Below are 21,136 nucleotides of genomic sequence, written 5' to 3'. Positions count from 1 at the left end.
CATACAGTTTACAGTACAGTATATGTATCCTAGTCCTTTCTCTAAAATACTTTACAAATTAAAAAATAAGTAAAATGCATGCCGAAGTTATCATTTTTCTCTCCTCTAGTGCTCCTCAATTTTCCACTTTGTAGGATACAATATCAATTTATCAAGTATCAAGTATTGTTATTAACTGCAAACAGTATTTATTCTTTTCACGTTGAGTAAAATTTTATTATAAATTAGATAAGAAGATGGGCTGTGTGTATCAACTGAAAACTGACACAAGCTTTACAGTAGATTCCTGAGGAGGCTGCCGCATCACTCTTACAGTAATCACAGCCGTTTGCCTGTTCTGTGGACTGAACTGAAAAAACAACTTTATAAAACGCGTCCTGTACATATAGCCCACAGTAATAGATATTACAACCACAAATATATCCCAAAACGACTACAATAACACACGCTTCCAGTACTTTGTCTGTGGCACGTAAGTAGCATCTCCTACTGTTGACAAAATGAATCCTGCCTGACCTGAGACGAAACAAGCTTAACTTCAGAACCTGTAGGACAGGCTGAAATCCTCCAAAGAAAATCCTGCCTCTAATCAAACTGAACACCCAGTTTGAGACGCTGTCAGAAATCTGTTTGCTTCCCAGATATAGTCCCAGAAAGAGAAAGCCTATATGGTTGAGGAAACGGGGGAGGGGGTGGCAACCACATGGTCAGCCCGTCCCATTGCCCATCTGGGTCCCATAAAGGAAACATGGAGGCCAAGGCCACCACATGCCCTCATGCAAGATGCCCACTCACCCATGCACTGCAATGAATACTATTTTATGGTAATGGGGAAAATTGGGGCTTCTTCAGTAAAAAAAGAAAAAAAAAAAGTATAATGGGGCTGCTTTTTAACATAAGGATTTCAAATCCTATAAATATGGACTTTTCTTGAATTTTAGGAAAACAAATCTGCAAATTCCACAGTAGGTCTGTGCCTTGAAGGAAATATTTTTAAAGTACGAAGGGAGGCCTGAAAAACCTGAAAAAATGGAAAAATATTCACAGCAATATTCAAAAAATTTGAACAAATTGGAGATTAAAAGCACGCATATCCAGCAATGCATTAAACCTCCCTTAAAAGTGTGGGGCATTTTAACATTAGGAGAAAAATTTAGAATTTTCAATCCAATTTTGATCATTATTTTGGTGTGAAAAGAAACAAAATAATGTGGGGGGCTAAGTGGAGTCAGCCAGTCAAATAATTTACTACAACCAAAGCAGCAGTGAGCTGTTTTAGAGCAAGTGGAAATACATCTCAAACATGGGAATAATCCAGATTACATGTGCCCATTAACCAAGTGAATTACAACAAGTTGATCCAAAAGCACCAACCCACGCTGTCAGAAACGATCCACCAGTGTGTCATCCTTCATGTTCTGACAGTGTGGCAGCTAATTGAAAACAATTAGCCCAGTGGACCAGCAGACAGAGAAATATTAAACTGGAGCTCTCTTAAAGCTCATATCTGACAAACTTGACCATTTGGAAACAATTAGTAAGACTGTACAATTTAACTACAGGCTTCCTTTGCATTTTAATATCTGTTTTTAACAATGTGTTGACAAACAATTAGTGCACCAACAGTAAAAGTGACACACTAGGAGAGACTGATTGTTGTCAAACTAGCAGGCTGTTTGCAACCCTTTAGGGGGAGAGAGATCAAATTAAATTAGCTAGCTAACAAGCACCAGAGTTGGGCATGAAATCTTTGGTGTTGTCCTCCTCCTGAGTGAAGTGTCTGTTAACATGAGGTTATCGCTAGCTTACACAAAATATAAACAGTTTCTTACCTTTAACGGAGCGCGGTTTGGCCTGTTTCCGTCTAGACATCTCTGCTCCTCAAACTGCTCTTTTAATTTTCTCAAATTGTTTTTTGTTCCGTTCCGTGTTTTCGGCTGTAACCATACAGCCAAGGTTTCCTCCTCCACTTCGCTGCTGCTGCTTCTTCTTCGCCTGTTGCAATGCGGCAGCTTCAGTCTCTCTGGTTCTCTGGGAAACGGCCGTTAGCCGTTAGTCCAGCGCGACAACAAACGTCCGTTAGTTAGTCCAGCGACAACTAACGGCTATAGCCTCGCGCAGGCGGCGACACTCTGGAGCGTTCTCTTCCTCAACGGTCGCGCAACCTGTAGCGTTGAACGGTAACAACTTGCCGTTGGTGTTCACCTTCCTTCCTCTCCGTTAACAACGTGACAACGACGACAGTTTCTTTACCCCCCTCTCTTCCTACCGCCGCACACGTTTTGCTTTCTCCGGAGCGGAGAAGCGACAAACACCTGAGCAGGTGAGTCCGAGGTTTCAGGTCCGAGGTGGCGGTGTCGGTGTTACGGTAGCGTTGCTACGTGACGGGTCCAGGTGAAGCGACGGACGGAGAATGAATGTTCTGGTGAAATTAGCTCTCAAAATGAACCGTGGCTTCTTCTTCTCCTCCGCGGCTTTTGTTTTTTAGTTTATCGAAACTATTTCAGTCTGTTTTGTTTTGTTTCTTTCCTCCAGTAAAGCGGACCGATGTTCCCTCTGTCCCGCTATCCTACACTAGTCAGTGGTGGTGGTGGTCTGGTGGCATGGACACTGCTCTCTTCCCCCAGCATCTCTCCACCCCGAGGGGAATAGCCTACTGCTCCTACAACCCACGCTTTCTTTTTTGTTAATATCTCGCAATGCCCTACCGGCGGTGTTAATAAGCAGCCTAATATTTCCAGCAGTCTATAACCCTTCGCTAGCCTCTGTCTCCCTGCTTTTTCTTTGTCCTGACTCTGGCTACCAGTCTCCCTCCTCCTCCTCCTCTGCCTGCCTCTGCTGGCGGGGCTGCGGCGCAGACACACATAATAAAGCCAAGGCAGGCAGTGCTTGGCTGGAAATGTAGCCGCGTCCCAGCAGGGGGATGTGAGAGAAGGGTCCCGGCGGGGGAGCGCTCTGATCCCGCAGGGAGCAGCTCGGCACAGCCCGGGTTGGCTGAGGCAGAGAGAGGCGAGGAGAGAGAGAGAGAGAGAGAGAGGCAGGCTGGGGGCTGGCGGAGAGAGAGAGAGAGAGAGAGAGAGGAAGCAGGTGGAGAGTTAGGCAACAGCGCCCAGTTGTGGCCGACTGGAGCAACTACATCAGGGACTATGAGAATACAGAGGGAGAGGCAGAGGGAAAATATGGACTTGGATTAAAATTGGGATGTGGCTGTTAACATAAGGATTTCAAATCCTATAAATATGGACTTTTCTTGAAATTTAGGAAAACAACTCATCCAACCCATCTGGGTCCCATAAAGGAAACATGGAGGCCAAGGCCACCACATGCCCTCATGCAAGATGCCCACTCACCCATGCACTGCAATGAATACTATTTTATGGTAATGGGGAATTGGGGCTTCTTTAGTAAAAAATATATATATATATATATTTATAATAGGGCTGCTTTTTAACATAAGGATTTCAAATCCTATAAATATGGACTTTTCTTGAACTTTAGGCAAACAACTCTGTAAATTCCACAGTCGGTCTGTGCCTTGAAGGAAATATTTTTAAAATACAAAGGGAGGCCTGAAAAACCTGAGAAAATGGAAAATATTCACAGCACTATTCTAAAATCTGAGATTAAAAACATTCATGTCCAGCAATGCATTACACCTACCCTTAAAAGTGTTGGGGCATTTTAACATTAGGAGAAAAATTTATAATTTTAAATCCAATTTTTATCATTATTTTGGTGTGAAAAGAAACTATAAAAAGGCACAATAATGTGGGGGGCTAAGTGGAGTCAACCAGTCAAATTTACGACAACAAAGCAGCAGCGAGCTGTTTAGAGCAAGTGCAATACATCTCAACATGGGAGGCCCTAAAGTAAGTTTGACAAACAAAAATGAGGGTTGTGGAACAGCACAAGTGGATGATTATGTCACCCAGGTGCTGAGGTAGACTATAGTTTTAAACTAACACTCAACCATTCACACTCACATTCACACCTACGGGCAATTTAGAGTCAACAATTAACCTAACCTGCATGTCTATGGACTGTGGGAGGAAGCCGGAGAACCCAGAGAAAACACACGCTAACACGGGGAGAACATGCAAACTCCACTCAGAAGGGCCCCAAGCCGGGTTTACTAAAACCACTAAAATACAATGAATAAATATGAATACATAAATAATGGCAGAATGGTTATGAGTAGACAGAGGAACTCATCTTTTTGCTCCCTCATCACAATATTTTCACGGCCCACATTTGACCTTGTAGACTGCAGACTTGTGATTTATCTTTAAACAAATTAACTTTCCATCTGCTAGCAGCCATCTTTCCTCTTGTTGACAAAAAGTTTGGTCAAAAACAGTTCATGTGTTTAATATGCAAAGCCCTTCAATGTTACAGACAGTCTTGACTTTTTATTGTTGGTATCTATCCTTTGTACAGCACCTGAAAATAATTTTGGATGTGCAGGTCTTCCCCTTTTCAAAGTTTATGGTAGTATAATATTAGAGACAGACAGGCGGAATGGCATTGAGAAAAAACAAAAGACAAAAAGATTTAAAGCAGCAGCAGGTAGAAATGGAGCAAATATAGTTTAAAAAGAAGTTATTTTTATAAAACCGTCACTATATCCTAAAAGTAGTGCATGAGACAGGTAATCTGAAAATCATGTGCCTCCGGTGCTCCTAATGGCATCTGCAAGATTTCACAGACAAAGTTTGTGACCATGTTGAGATCAGTTAGGAAATACCAAGCACCGCCCACCAGCCGGAGCAAACTTTCTCATTTTACAGCTAAACAGCACACTACAAGATGTTTCTGAAAACATTTGAGGTGAGAAATAAGCATTACAGTAACAGAATATTGATTCATATTGGATCAGCGCTGCCTAGTTTAACCGTCTAATCAGAGTTTGCAAGTGACTGACAGCTGCCAGGTTTAAGGCAGGAATAACAATGATGAGCTTGCAGGAAACAAAGGCATGGATTCACCCTGTAATGGTCAATTTCCCCCCCTAAAAAATATTCAAAGGATTAAATGTCAGACATTTTTTTCAACTAGAAATGTTCCCCGTTTCTTGAGCGTTTTTCACTCATTTGTGGTGGATTCATTTCTTCGGGACACTTTCTGACAGGATTAGTTTAAGCCTATTCATTTAGGCTGAGCAGAACCTATCCGTGCAAAATGAACATTTTCCGCACTTTACATCGAGACCACATGAAGTGTCTGCTTCTGTCCAGTCGTAGGCATACAGTTACATAGACCTTTGTGTTGCAGAGATGTACCGTTAAATGTTTAAAATCTGCTGAGCCATTTCCTTAAATGAAAAATAATAAAATACCTCTGTGTCCTCCATTGCCCTTTTTCTGCATGTGGTGCTTTGGAAATGCCCCTCCAAGAAGAAACCGTTTTTTAGTTTTTTCTGTTTTCACATCGGAGGGCACTCTCTGTCACAGTGAAAATAAACCGTTTGACTTACTGTATAAACATAATTCAATTAGCCACACCAGTGTGTACATGCATGTGTCCGTGTGTGTGTGTGTGTGTGTGTCTGTTTGTGTGTCTTCTTCAAAGCTCCTTTATTTCCAGTAAAGAAAAGAGGGACACGTCTGTGGACAATATAAAGCAGACAAAGAGGAAAAATGAAAATCACTGGGTGCTTTGTTCTTCACTCTCTGCTCCAACTGAGCGCTCTCTGACCGCAGCTGAGCTTTTCCATGTTGTCCCCCCCACCCCCTCTCTCTCTCTTTCTCTGTCTCTGTCTGTCTCTCTGTCTTTCCCTCTCCTCTCTCTCTCTCTCTCTGGTTGTCATGGATAACTGGGTAACGTGGAGCTCCCTGTGCTGACCAGCAGGACCACTGCCCTCCACAGATTGAGCCTCCCTGCCCCCCCACCCCACCCCGTCCTCCCATGGAGAGACAGAGCAGCCTTTAAGATTGACCCCCCGCCGGGTTAAGGAAGGTGGGGGGCTCTTGTCTCCGTGCCCTCCCCTTGTCCTCCTCCCCTTCTTTCTCCCTCTCCCTCACCCTCCAACCTTCACCTCTCCCTCCCTATGAAATGAGTGCACGCCAGGAGACCCGCGTGTGTGTGTGTGCACGTGCACAGCTCCCCCAGCGTGACTGCCGCTGGCATGGAGGGGCAAAAGCCCTCGCTCAGTGGTCGGTCCCCCCTACACCCCCGTCCCCCCTCCCCGTTTCTGCCGGTAAATACAAAGAGTGGGAAAAAGCCCACATTACAAGCTCCTTAAGGGTCAAGGACAGGCCCCAGCCTGAATAGCTTCTAAGAGTCGTATTGTTGAATCACATAGCTAGCGATTACACCCTCTGTCATCTCCGCGCGGATTTGGCTTTTTTATACACACAACAAGAGAACATCAAGTAACAGCTACTGAATAAGTTGGCCAACTGACATGCAGTGGGAATTGATACAGACAGGACATCAATGGAGTAAACTGGGGGCAGATGTAGAATTACAGACCCAAAAAATGGGGATTTGGCTTAAAGATTTCATACCTTAAGAGCAGTCTGGCTTACAGTGAAGTGGAATGCGAGAGCACCGAGATTATGACACCGAAAATAAGGTGCCAAAACTTTGTGTATTTTCATGAGTACATTCTGTGAATTTAGCTTTGGTGAGACAGCGTCATTAGGAAAACATCCCTTGATCTACTCGAGTATACTGTATATGTCATCATGTCTGATGAAGTTACCAAGCTTAAACACTTTAAGAAAAAAAAAACATCAATTTAACTTTAAAACTTAACTCAAACTTCAGAAAACTTAAACTTAACTTAAAAAGTACATTTAAAAAAAACTTTAACTTAAAAAAAAATTACACTTAAAAAGACTTCAACTTTAAAAAAAACTACCAAATGCTCATGGAAACCACAAAGATAATATATATTTTAAAGGGCTATTTATTGGCAATTATATTTCTGACATAAAGTGAAAGTAAATCTAAATACCCTGTTTTCATTGAAACTCGCAAAAAAGAATCCATACTAAATCAGTGTCTGTATTCATATTTTTGTAAAACTATGAATGTTTGCAACAGACATGCAGCATGACAAAACTGCAACTTTTTTCCTTTCTACAAGGGTCTGAGTTTGATACCGCAAAAGATAGATTTTGGGTGGCTCATCATTTTAAAAGGACTATAAATATCCAACTCATAGACCAAACATTGGGAGGTCTGAAGTCATCATTCCAATGCAGATGCACCTCAAAGAGCTATTTTATATCCTTTGATGTTGTGTAGCTCCATTAGACCTGAGACAAAGAACGTATATTGGCAAGAAGTGAAAGCCAATTGTACGTTCCATTGCAACATCAGCGCCCAGCAGCAAAGCTATGCTTCCACCATTTTGGACTGAAAGCGACTACTGCATCTACGTAACCGGGTTGGGAGGGATATTTCAATAACTTCATTACCGTAGCGAACTGACTTGGCACCCACATGTCACTCAATTATGCCTTAACTTTAAGCCTTTATAGGCTTTAATTTAAATGGGTGAATTATATAAATATTCACCCCCTGTACAGTTGTCATGAATGGGGAAATTAGCTATGGAGACCAAAACTGTTTTTTGTACCAGGCCGTAAACATGTTTATTGCTGCTGTAAAGTTGGGCATTTTAACAAGGGGGTCTATGGATATTGTCTCACTTTTGGAACCAGCCTCAAGTGGCCATTCAAAGAACTGCAGTTTTTGTCACTTCCCTGTTGGCTTCATTACTCAGCAACAGAGGTTGCCACTTGGTTACATTGCATCCTATATAACCACAACGTCCAGGGTTCGATTCTGGCCTTGTGACTTTGTGTTGCATGTCATACCCCTCTCTCTCTCTCCCCCATTTCTACACTGACATCTGTCAAATAAAGTCAAAAAATGCCCCAAAAAAAACTTTAAATGTATATCTCAAGCATACCTCAACTTGTAACCTACATGTTCAACCCTCATTGCTGATAGGTGAAAAGAAAAAGCTGGGAACACCATCCGTCACAGAGGTAGCACATACTGTCAGCATCCATCCACAGGCCAGCAGTAGAGTTAGCAGTGATGAGGAAAGCTGTTCATTTTAAATTGAGAGGAAACAGGGAACAACACTTAAGAATACAGAGGTTTTTAAAAAGGCTTGTGAAGCAGGTGTCAGGATAAGATAGACTGGCCAACTTTGCAGTTTCATTCAATGTAATGAATAATTTCTCTTTATGATTAAATGAAAAAATTAAAATGGGTTGCTGGCTTTTTGAAGAATTACTTCCCAGCATACAGGTACTATATGCAAAAATACAGATTTTTGCCCCTGAGAAAAATTAGAACTGTTTGCATGGACATACAAAGGGGGAAATGTACAAAAAAAAAATGAGTCATCAGGCATCAGGGGTTTTAAATACATGCATTAAACCAACTGTGCTGCCAGGACAGTGAAATGGGATCAATGACAATCAATGAGCATCCTTAGCGGACCCATTACAAGCAAAGTCTGCTGAGCATAGAGTCAGGGTCACACACCGCTGAGAGTTGACTGCAGGGTCTCCATATCAGCGTGAACCTGCAGAATAACTGCATGTGTCTAGTAAATTCTCTCCTTTTGTCTTTTCGTTCACACACACACATTCTCGGTCTCTCAGGTATCAAAGCCTGATATTCCTGAGGTGAGGAGGTAGCACAGTCTATTCTCCACACCCTCACAAAGCGCTCCTGAACATCAGCCCATTGTGCTGCTTGCTTGCCTGCCACTGGCGGATAGAGTTCATGTTATATTTATGTAGCCTAAAGCACACTCTCTCCCTATCTTCCTTTATCACACTCTCCCTCCCTGCCTCCCCATCTCTCTCTCTCCCTCTCTCCCTCCCTGTCTTCTGCTGTGTTGAACTCTCGCCAGCTCCACTAGGTCTCCCCTCTGCAGACAACAATGTTCCATCTCGTTGCTTTTGCCCTAGATATCGGCTATTTTTATATGGAATAATTAGACACATAACTGATTTAAATACTGCAAAGCCAGATTCTTTTGTCTCCACTTAATGTGGGCTGGGTGCACAATGCCAAAGGTGTAAAGTGCACATGTGTACGTGTGTGTGCATTTATAGTTGTTCTAAAATAATTGCTATTTGTTATGCAGGTAGAGTTCAGTAGTGGTGTGGGTAAAAGGTATGTTGATTATCTGCATTATTCTAAACTGGTGTGAATGTAAATGTTGCGGATTTGTGGATGCATATGATGCACCCACAAATTCACAAATGTGTGTGTGTGTGCGCGTGTGTGTGTGTGTGTGTGTGTGTGTGTGTGTGTGTGTGTGCGTATGTGTGGGCTGCATTCATTATCCGATCCAAAGGTGAGAACAAGGGAGAACATCTAGCCTGCGGTTACTTATGAATAAATATTCAGCATGGAGACAGGAAAAAGATCAACATTATTTTTAATATTTGTTTTGAGCATTTGTTAAGCCTGTTATTCTATACACAGCCTCACTTGCCAACCGCAAGGTCTTTGCAGAGGTATTAGTATATGAGTGTGTATGTGTGTGAGGCATAGAGCGGAGGCTGACTACCACAGGATGCCAGCTGTCTGAAATCTCTAAAGTAAACAAAAAAATGGTAGTAATGATGATGATGATGATGGTGATGATGATACGTGATTTAACTTTGAGGATGATCACTATTTTAATCTTTGTGGTTATTGTTGGTATCATTATGATGATGTTTGTGATGATGATGATGAATGTCATGCAAATGAAGGATGTTGGCAATTTAGGAAATAGTGTAGTTGTGATGTTTATGCTGAAATGGTAGATGGCCCCTTCGGGCAAATAAAGGCTCAGGGTTTCAAGTAAATTAATGTGGGTACGTTTAATTAAAAATTTGTTCACAAATTTCACTTGTCCAATTATCACATATCCAATTAGAGTGTCCTGTACACGGCACATTTAGCGGCTCACTGTGATTGTTTTCCTATTTATATTCAACATAAGTAGATGACAAGTGAGCTGTCATGCCTGAGTTACAGTTACATTTGTGTTGCCAGGGGATGATGTTCTTTTACAGGAAATAAAACACACAGTAGTTATTGTGTTTGAGGCACTCAGAAAGTAGAAGCCTTTCCTTTAAAGTGAGGGTTCTAAAAGTGGGGTCCGGGGAACCTCAGGGGTCCGTGGCACTCTGTCAAGGGGTCTGCGAAATAATTCACTATAAATTATAAAATTGTGGCGTATCATTGAAAAGCACATATCTACAGATGGGGACCATTTGCACCAATAAACCAAGCATATTGTGTTCATTACTCCCACCCATGTTAGCTTTGGGCCAATAGAAAACTCTGATATGATTGTGATACACAGCAATAAGTTCATTATTTTTAAGTTGAAACACTTACTTAAAGTCAGCTTTAGACTGATAAGTTTAAATATCTGGATTTGTTAGGACTATGACATGTCTGGTCTTGCTGCTGTTCATCTTCTGAAAGTTTTTAAGATCAATTACTTGAAATGTAGGCGATAAATGCTATCAAGTTGAGTCCAAATGTTATTTGAATAATATAACCCTCTGTTTAAAAGTATATAAGTGGTGTTAACATGATTCAAATTGTAATGTGTTTCTGTTTATCCCTATGAAACAGGTCTGAAGTATTTAGGTTGAAAAGTTTTACAAAACAAATAGTTCCAATGGCATCTAAGAGTACAAATGGTAGTAAGCATTATGCTTCATTGCTGTTATGATTATGAGGGGATCCTTGGAAAATGTTCTCCCCTATAAGGGTTCCCTGGCCCTAAAAAGTTTGAGAACCCTTGCTTTCAAGCAATAGATTGACATTTTGGGAAATACACACTGAGAACTGGATGAGAACATCAGTATCACAATCACAATGTCTGTGCATTAGCTCTAAAGCTACAGCCAACTGCTTGTTAGCTTAGCTTAGCATAACGACCAGAAGGAGGGTCAAACAGCTACCCTGGCTCCGTCCAAAGGTAACAAAATCCGCCTACCAACACCCCTGAAGCTTAATAATTGATACATTACTGTGAGGTTGCCAGGAAACCAGCAGGATCTTCAGGAAGAGACTGCTCCCAGCCAAGAAATAGTCCAGCTCACAGCTCTTTGGTTTTTGTAGGGAATAAAGAAACATGATATAATGTGTTATTTTGTGAGCTTTAGATGGGCTGGTAGGTCGATTTTGGTACCTTTGGAGGGAGCCAGGCTTCCATCATTTATGCAAACCTAAGCTAAGCTAACCAGCTGCTGGCTGTAGCTTTATATTAACCGAACTGATGAGAGTGGTTTAAATTTTTCTTTCTGCTCTGCACTGCTCTCATACGGCACTGATAACGCCATCAGTTAGGACGGCAGCGGCGCGGAAGCATAGCCCCCACTCTACTGTTCCCCCTCAGGTTAACTCTGTTATCTCTGTCAGCACTTTTGCCGTTGTTTTGCACTGTTCGTGCTGTTAGCACTGTTATCTGCGAGCCACCGGCTCAGCCGTCGTCTTGAGAGCCGCGTGGAGACAATATTCTCTGAATTCCATATAGAGAACATTTAAGTAGCCATCAGGTCTCTGTGAATGAAACTAAATGTAATTTTTTGAGCTGTCAAAGTTAACACGACAATAACGCCTTTACACAAATTTGTTTTAACGCCACTAATTTCTTTAACACATTAATGCAACTTGCGATTTTTAGGTTGTAGCGAGAGCAGTTTTAAAGCGAGAGTGAGGATACTGGCATCATATGAAACTAGAAAACCTAAGGAATCCATTGGTACCAACCATGTCATTGTCGCTAAGGAGGTTAAATAACGCTCCAAACATAAGTTAAATTTTGGCGAGGAAAAAGTGGCATGGCCATTTTCAAAGGGTCCCTTGACCTCTGACCTCAAGATATGTGAATGAAAAAGGGTTCTCTGGGTACCCACGAGTCTCCACTTTACAGACATGCCCACTTTATAATTATCACATGCAGTTTGGGACAAGTCATAGACAAGTCAGCACACTGACAGACTGACAGCTGTTGTTGCCTGTTGGGCTGCAGTTTGCCATGTTATGATTTGAGCATATTTTCTTATGTTAAATGCAGTACCTGTGAGGGTTTCTGGACAATATTTGTCATTGTTTTGTGTTGTTAATTGATTTCAAGTAATAAATATATTTGCATAAAGCAGCATATTTGTACACTCCCATCTTGATAAAAGTATTAAATACTTGACAAATCTCTCTTTAAGGTACATTTTAACACATAAAAAATGGGATATTAAAAAAATGGGACATTTTATTTGCATGCTTGAAGAACAAAGGACTTCATTGGCCATCACCACACACACCTTTCTTCACTTTAAGACAACTGTGCCTCCGAAAACAGTTATTATTGTTCATCAAACACGTCTGCTGAATTTCATGGTTCAGCCAAAGTAATTACAGAACATTTCTTTGTGTGTTTTTACGAAAAAAGTGAGAAATTGTGTGTGTACAACTGGTATGCACACATACAATGACACGTTTGTATTCCTGTGCGTGTGCCTCCATCTCTCAGGGTCCTGCCTGCCTCGGTCATAGGGGGTTGTTAAAAAGAAACAGTGGCAATGTGACAGCACCACAGCGCAAAACCAAATCTACTTTCTTTCGTTCTCTTTCTTTCTTCGTATTCTCCGTTCTCATTGAGTGCTCGGCTCCGAACAATGGCACGTTTCCCTCGACGATCTCTCTCTGCAGGGAACCCACACCCCCTTCTTCCTAATTTCCCTCCACCTAAACAGAAAAGAGCCCCGCTAAAGAGCGTCATTAGTGCCAGGCCATTTTTTTGTTTTCTTACTCTCGGAAGAAAGAGGAAGTGTTATCTGTGGCGGACAAACTTAACCCAATTAAGATCTGGTGGGGCGTAGGGGCTTGGCTCGGGACACAGCTGGGGCTGCCAGCTTGCCAACCAGGCACACAGCCAGCCAGTCAGCCAGACAGCCAGCCAGCCAGGCAGGCAAGTAGCCAGCCGCCCACTCAGTCAGCCAGCAGCCAGTCAAACAGTCAGGAAACCAACCAGCTGCCTGCTCAGTACACCCACCAGCCTGGCAGTCAGACAGATAACCAGCCAGCAAACCAGGCGTTCTGTCAGGTAGCCAGCCTATCAGACGGCCAGCCTCTTTATCCTATGAAGGGATTTTGACCTCTGTTTAAGAACTGGTCTTTTAGTCTTCTTGTTGGCATCGTGAGGCTGATCTCAACTATGGACCTATTACCCAGCTCCATATGTATACAGTGTATGTGTCCTTGCCAACCCTTTGCAGGAACAGTGAAGGTTAATAAGCAAGTATGGGATTGCAAAGTACTCCGAAATATTAATGAATCATATTGTTTCTGAGATAACATTGTGATATTATTACTATTATTACATAATTTTTAGGGCTGGCAACTGATTTAATCGCAATTAATCCCACATTTGTATCTGTTCAAAATGTACCTTAAAAGGATATTTGTCAGGTATTAAATACTCTTATCAACATGGGAGTGGGCAAATAGTCTTGCTTTATGCAAATGTATGTATACATATATTATTGGAAATCAATTAACAACACAAAACAATGACAAATATTGTCCAGAAACCCTCACAGGTACTGCAATTAGCATAACAAATATGCTCAAATCATAACATGGCAAACTGAAGCCCAACAGGCAACAACAGCTGTCAGTGTGTCAGTGTGCTGACTTGACTATGACTTGCCCCAAACTGCATGTGATTATCATAAAGTGGGCATGTCTGTAAAGGGGAGACTCGTGGGTACCCATAGAACCCATTTTCATTCACATATCTTGAGGTCAGAGGTCAAGGGTTACCCTGTCCCGGGAAACCAAAAAAATAAAGGGAAAATTCATAATACTGTAACTTTTGGAAAATACCAATATTTGGCTAACTTGGACTGCTAATTCCTCATATTATCTTTGCAGAATTTAGCACAGAAAGAGGGCTGTGGATTTTGTCCCCTACATTATTTCTTACCAGGGGATCAGACTGCAAGGTAAACCGCTGTTAACGTTACAAAGTAATCTACCATCAATGTGAGCTTGCACGTATTTGATTGGCCAACGCAGGCGATAAAGCTGCAGTTGGTACCTTTGAGCATATATGATAAAAAGTTATTTTTATAAAACTGTCACTATATCTTGACAGTAGTGCATGAGACAGATAATCTAGAGGGGAAAAAAAATGTTCCTCTGCCTCCTAATGCTTCTAATGGCATTTGCAATATTTCATTGCGCCCGAAGGAAAACAACCAATCAGAGCCACTGCTTTCTGCAATCACTGCTCGCGATATTTGCAAACTCCGATTAAACTGTCAAACTATAGGCAGCACCGGTCAGATATGAATCAAGATTCTGTTACTGCATTGCCTTTTCCTCACTTCAAATGTTTAGTTTGATCGGAGTTCACAGGTTTGACTTTATCTCACATGAAAGTGGTCTATATCACAGAGCTCCAGAACAACACCACAATATGTTAAGGAGTTGGATAAACTCATTAAATTAGGATTGATAACGTGAAAAAATAACTCAAAAGGATAAAAACCATATGTCGTCCAAAACACATTATCAGAATCATTATGAACAAATTCACTGGTGCAGCAGCATGGTCTCAAACAGAAGGGATCTGAACAGGACACACCCAGCCTTTATATAACCTCCCCTTCTCTAGACTCCTCCCCTGTGCATTAACAGGTGAATCTGCACTCACTACTACCTGGGCTGCGGTCGAAAAGTTAAAAAATTATGTCCTAATGTCTTTTCCTAACCACTTTTTCTTGACCTCGATGGAAAACGTCATGAGGTCAAGGAAAGATGAGAAGGAGTATTCAGAAGGACTTAGGAAAAGACAACCGTGGTGTTCAGAGAATCCGACTGCACTTACACTATAAGCGCCGTAATTATGATATGATTGACGTGGTTCTGCCGCAGTCAAACTACAATGTTCCAAAGATGGACTACAATGTCCTACATGTTTTTAAATAGGTCTTTCAGTGACATGCTGCTTCAGCCGCAGTGTGTGAAAGGGCGATTCTACAGGTCCCTCTGGTGCTGGAACACTTTATCAACATATAATAAAGAATTATCTTACCAAAGGTGGACAACCAGTGAAAAATATCACTTCATTACCAAGGTTAAAATTGAAATAAAAAAGAAATAGCCTATAGGCTACCACAAAAGTTGATATGATAAATATTGAGTTATTTTTTTAGTTATGGTGAAGGAGTAGAACCATTTAATGTATATTTCTTCCTGCTCCTTTTCGGACGAAACATTTATTTATGTTGATTATTTGTTTATTGACAGCTTGCTATATGTTAACACTTCATTTTATTTGTTATTCTTGTTTTGTTTTTTACTTATTTGTTACTTGTTCAAAATAAATAAATAGAAATAAAGTGAAACGAAATGGTTGTCACTGCCCACTCATATTTATCAACATGAATCCCAATCCCAATGAATATGACTGTATGAAAATATTATACAAGATAAGCATATCGTTTGTTTTCATGAACGGCTGAATGGCGTGTCGCTTCAAATGTTGTGGCCGCAAGGAATTGTGGGGCGGCATTATCTCCTTTCCTTTGGTATAGGATGGTCCAGTGTATCCTATGCTAAAGGAGATAAGAAAGGAAGCATTGAAGCACCTTTCCTTAGTATTTAGAGAATTGGAACAGCTCTCATCATGGCTGCTACTGAGATACTTCCAGGTCATTTCACTCGTTTAGGAACCTTCCTATAAGCAAAAAAGACTTTTCGACCGCAACCCTGGTCTCACAAAACTGACAGGTTTGAAGAGTAATGTATTTATTTTTTCATCTACATAAAAATGTTAACAATAAGACCTTTAAGTCCCCATGCCACATATTCCTGCTTTAATAAAACCAATTCCATAAAGGTCTCAGATATGTGCTCCTCTTCATGTATCTTTCTGGGCCTTAAATGTTAACACGTTTCTTTAAAACCAGCTCTCCGGGGATAGAATGGTGACTCAGAGGGCTAAAGTGAATTTCATGTGCTATTTTTGTTAAACACATGATAATTTCCTGCAAGAGATGCATTGCAACGGTGTCATTTCTCGAACAGATCATTTGCAATTAACCGAAGGACAAAAGACCCCTTATATGCAAATGTGGATTGAGACTGAGACATCATCACCCCATACATGAGAGGGTACACCGCGCACACACACACACACACACACAGCAGCATATTTCAAAATCATCAAACCTTCTTCCCCTGGTGCCACACCTCACGCTGGCACACACACAAACACGCTCACCCCATGATCCGTACACAAGTGCCAGATACACACTCCAACAGCCAAACATGTTGATAATTAGAGCCTTGTTATTGGAAGGTGTTATCACAACAATTAACACCCTAATGTGTGTACGTGTGTGTGTGTGTCTGTGTGGGTATGTGTGTGTGATGGCAGTGATGGGAGGGAATGTGCTGGTTGACGTATGCGTGCGGTTGAGTGTGTGTGCGAGCCTTCACGTGATGCTGGGTGGTGAGGAAGTGTGTGTGCATTCCATTAATGTTACCATGGAGGCTTGACACACACACACACACACACACACACACTCACACACATGCAGCGAGGGTTCGATGTAACAATGAAACAGTTTCCCAGTTTGATGAAGTTCCTGTGAATTCTGACACAACGGCAGCAGGAATAGTTGGAGTGATAGATTCTGATTGATATCCAGTGGGGAGCAGAGGAAGGTGGAGGAGGGGTAGGGCTGGTGGGGAGAGGGGGGGGGGGGGGTTCGAAGGAGGAAGATGAGTAGGTAAAAGGAGGTAGAACGACAGGGGAGATGAAGAAGTCGGGGGTGTAGCCGGACTGTGCAGAAAATGACGGAGGAGCAGAGAGAATTTGTGTGTTTTTTAATCATGTGTTTGCACTCTTTTCTTCTGTTTTATCAAGTTTCTGCTAAAGTGACTGGAGCCTTGTGACAAAGACAACGCAAAAATGGCAAATAAATGACTTGACTGGAGAGGTGAGGAGGTGGAGGAGGACTGACAGAAGCATGAGGGTGCAGGCAGAGGTGGGAAAACAGGAGGAACCGTGTTGAGAGGTAGAGAGGAGAGGGTGGGAGGGGGAGAACAAAATATGTGTGTGTGTGTGTGTGTGTGTGTGTGTGTGTGTGTGTGTGTGTGTGTGTGTGAGGGGAGATATTTTTGTATCAAAAATCTTCTATTTCTATCCTTGTTAATCATCTCTAATAAATAATAATAAAAAATCCTTAAGTAGCCTACACATAAGATGTTTATGAAGCTTATGTTGTGCTTTAGTAAATGTATTTAATATGTTCAATTTTGGTAAGCAAAAGTAACCATGAACACACCAAGGAGAATCTCATTATATTTAATTAATAAGATCTTGAATATGACTTTTAACATAACAAGTACAACATTAGAGGTTTCAAGATAATACAGCTTTAGTTTACTTTCCAAAGAGATGAAGGGGTTGCTGAGGTATATAAAGTGCATTTTCAGAAAATATACTTAATTTTTTGTTGGTTTGTTTGTTTTTGTTCCCGAAATAAAAAGATGATGAAAAAATAAATAGAATTTTTAGCTTTTCTTTATTTACAATCCTGTTTTTTTTATTTTCAATTCCTGCATTTTCCTCATTGTTTAATGTCCCTGTTGATGTTTCCATTTTATTTTTCAAAGTCTTTTTTTTTTTTTAAAGAAACCAATCTGCTATCAAGGTTTTGACTGATAGGTGCTCATCAGGTGAGCATTGGAAGAGAATTGTAGGACTGATTCAAAGTTTTTTATTTTGTTGATTAGAACTCACAAATCAGGGAAAGAAGCACAAACCAGAAATAATGAATCCAACATTTCTCATTGTCACATTCCTGCTCCTCCATGCACCTGAATGTGAGACAGGGTTGAAATAGATATGAATGACCAGAGTGTTTATAGCTGGACATTGCCAGCATGATGTAGCTTTTCTTTTCTAAGAAACAGCACTAAATTAACTTTAAACAGATGGGGAATTAAAACAAAAAATGGGAGGGAATGAGGTGATTTTCTTTTAAGAATTGGAGGACATTAACTAGTTACTAAACCTACCCAGTTTTATAATCTCCCTTCTGATCCTGTCAACACAAATTAGACACATTAGACATGATATCTGGGCTGCACAATTAATCAAACATTAATTGCGATCACCATTTTGGCTTCCCACAATTAAATGAACATGATTGACTGCAGTATTTATGTTTAAAAATGTGTGCTCAGCTCATATAAAACTCTGCTGCATATCGAATCCAACGTATTGATGGATATATTACTCGTCAAAATGAAAATGCACTGAATTCAGGTGAAGAAGAACCTTATTTTAAGTCTTATTTTGATGCAAAGATATGTACATTAGCAATGTAACAATGTAGTATAACATGGAAGTCTGTTTATTTAATGTGAAAGTTCATTGAAAACATTTTGTCTCTAAAATCAATGAATAAGCGTGATGAATAATTGGGATCTCAACATTGATCAAAATCATCGTGATTATCATTTTGACCAATCGTGCAGCCCTAATCTGTTGTGATGGATAAGTACCTCAAGTGGCTATCAATTCTCTAAAAGTTGATATTTTTACCATAGCAAATTGAAAAATTTTTGAAAACATTCCTGTAAAACCAGGAGAAACACAGTACAGTGAGACAATTAAACCTGCAGTAGGCAGAATATGTTTGGCATCATTGGGCAAAAATGCCATAATAACCTTTCAGCATATTGTAATTCAAGGGTTCTGAGAGAAAACTAGACTTCTGCACCTCCTCATGGCTCTGTTTTCAGGCTTTAAAAAATCTAGGCAGCTGTGAATCACTCACAAACTCCGATCAAACTAGGCAGTGCTGATCAAATATGGATCAATATTCTGTTCCTGTAATGCCTATTTCTCACATCAAATGTTTGCAGGAACATCTTGTAGTGTACTGTTTAGCTGTAAAATGAGAAAGTTTGCTCCAGCTGGTGGGCGGTGCTCGGTATTTCCTCAACTGATCTCAACATGGCTGCCGGGTCACAAACTTTCTCATTTTACAGCTAAACGGTACACTACAAGATGTTTCTGACAACATTTTATGAGAGAAATAGACATTACAGTAACATAATATTGATTTATATTTGATCAGCGCTGCTTAGTTTGACCGTTTGATCGGAGATTGCGAGTGATTGACAGCTGCTCAGAGACAGCAACGCTCCAGCTCGGTTCTGATTGGTTGTTTTCCTCCGGTCTGTGAAATCTTGCAGATGCCATTAGGAGTACCGGAGGACACAGATGCACATGATTTTTTTCAGATTATCTGTCTCATGCACTACTGTCAGGATAAAGTGACCGCTTTATAAAAATATATTTTTTAATCATACTGTATTTGTTCCAACCTGCCTACTGCACCTTTAAGATATGAATTTAAGATACTTGAACAGCAACAGTATGCTGCTGTTGTTCTAACCACAAACAATTCTCTCTCACACACAGTGTCCAATCAGTGTGTGTGTGTGTGTGTGTGTGTGTGTGTGTGTGTGTGTGGGCTGGTGTAATGAGGTGGAGACAGTTGTCCATTACTTCCTGAGTTGATGGGCTCCTCGCAGCAGTGCGTCCACAGCTGGAGGAGAGGAGGAGGAGGAGGTGGCAGCCACAAGGAGAGAATATCTGACACATTCATATATTCACCCTCTGTGTGTTTCTGTCTTTGACTCCCACTCTTACCTAAGAACAGCACTAATAATAATAATGATGATGATAAAACTTTATTTATAAAGCAGTTTTCAAAAATGTTATGAATTGCTTTTATACAGAAAGACTGGAACATAGTTTTTTAACAATATTGCAATGTATTTATTATTACAATGGTAAAAGCCTGAATTAAAATGAACTAAAACAAAATTAGAATAGCAAAAGTTCAGCTCAGTTTTTCTTTAAGAATAATTTAAAACATGTTTACAAGCCAAACTTAGAATAAATACTGGTGAACCAAATTTAAAGGAAAACATTTGATTTTCTTCTTCTCTATATTCTAATATAATATTTAAATATGCTCAATATATAATCAATATATTGATAAAAAAAATATGAATAAATATCAAAATTCTATACTATGCCCAAAATAATCATTAACAAATATGTAATCATAAATAAACTTAACCAATTGCCATTATTATTACCACCGGTTCTAGTGTTCTGGTGTACTGCAGTTCTGCATGCTGTTTGTCCAAGTAGAGTTGCTGCACTGTCTCTCTATTTCATTACTTTCAAATGTATTAAAAAGTAGAAAACTAGAATGTGTTACATAGGCTTTATCACTGTTGATCTCTGTTTATATGATTGGTTATGGTTGTACTTTTTGAATCCCTATAATTTCTGCCATAACATATAATGAAGCAAAAAAAGAAAGTAAGAAAAAACAGAGCAAGGTAATACAAAACACTATTAGACATTATTGTAAAAAAAAATGTTTTAAAAATACATAAAAAGTGTATCCCATATGAATTTTTGATATTTTATAATGGCAGAAAATTTTTTAAAAAATGTTTTCTTATTACACACAAGATGCAACTGTTGCTTAAACTGAACAAGCCTCATAAATATGATTAAAAACGATTTTGAGTCAGATTAACCATAATACAAAAAATACATATTTCTCAGATATTTAAAAAAATGTGAAGAAATTTCCAAAAATGATCTAAATCATTAAATGATATAGATGATATAAAAAATATTATTCTAAATTATAAAAGTACATGTAAAGCCCTATGCAGTGTTAAGCACACACCGCAGGCATTTCTAAAACATTATTGCCGACTTAAATATAATCATAGCCATTATAAAACATATATTAACATATACATTGAACATTATATTAGAAGTCATGGAGTGGAGTTTGTATAATGGTTGATCCTGCTCACTCCGGTCAGGTCTCAGGAAGTCAGTCTTATTAGAAGCAAGAAGAATGGAAAACAAACATGACAGGCGGGGGACTTGGAAGTACAAACTTTTGTATTTCTACTGGTTTACTGTTGAAATTCTGTCCTAGTGGTGTATGAAGTAAAAGAACAGGTGTACGTCGCCATCTAGAGTTTAAAATGCATCACTACAGCATTGTACACTTTTGTACCTGGCTTC

The 21,136-nt window shown here is 40.1% G+C and overlaps 1 protein-coding gene and 1 long non-coding RNA gene across 5 annotated transcripts in view; one reads left to right on the top strand and one right to left on the bottom strand.

Moving 5' to 3' along the window:
* Nucleotides 1–3,043, bottom strand: part of znf423 (zinc finger protein 423) — a 199,773-nt gene extending 196,730 nt beyond the window's left edge. For 2 of the 4 annotated variants that reach the window (XM_074631960.1, XM_074631961.1), the window contains exon 1: nucleotides 1,833–3,042. In XM_074631960.1, coding sequence (XP_074488061.1) covers nucleotides 1,833–1,872 — 40 coding nt within the window. In that variant the 5' untranslated portion in view covers nucleotides 1,873–3,042. Of the gene's footprint in view, nucleotides 1–1,832 lie in introns of all 4 variants that reach the window. The other 2 variants (XM_074631959.1, XM_074631962.1) reach the window with 2 other exon arrangements.
* Nucleotides 2,193–20,294, top strand: LOC141765741 (uncharacterized). The gene is made up of 3 exons (XR_012593548.1): nucleotides 2,193–2,323; nucleotides 16,922–17,072; nucleotides 19,493–20,294. It is a non-coding gene; the product is annotated as an uncharacterized LOC141765741 (long non-coding RNA).
* The last annotated feature ends 842 nt before the right edge of the window (nucleotides 20,295–21,136 follow it).

Source organism: Sebastes fasciatus, chromosome 4 (genome assembly GCF_043250625.1).
Source record: "Sebastes fasciatus isolate fSebFas1 chromosome 4, fSebFas1.pri, whole genome shotgun sequence".
NCBI lineage: Eukaryota > Metazoa > Chordata > Actinopteri > Perciformes > Sebastidae > Sebastes > Sebastes fasciatus.
Note: the sequence above shows the minus strand (reverse complement) of the source record. Positions and strands in the feature narration are given on the sequence as shown.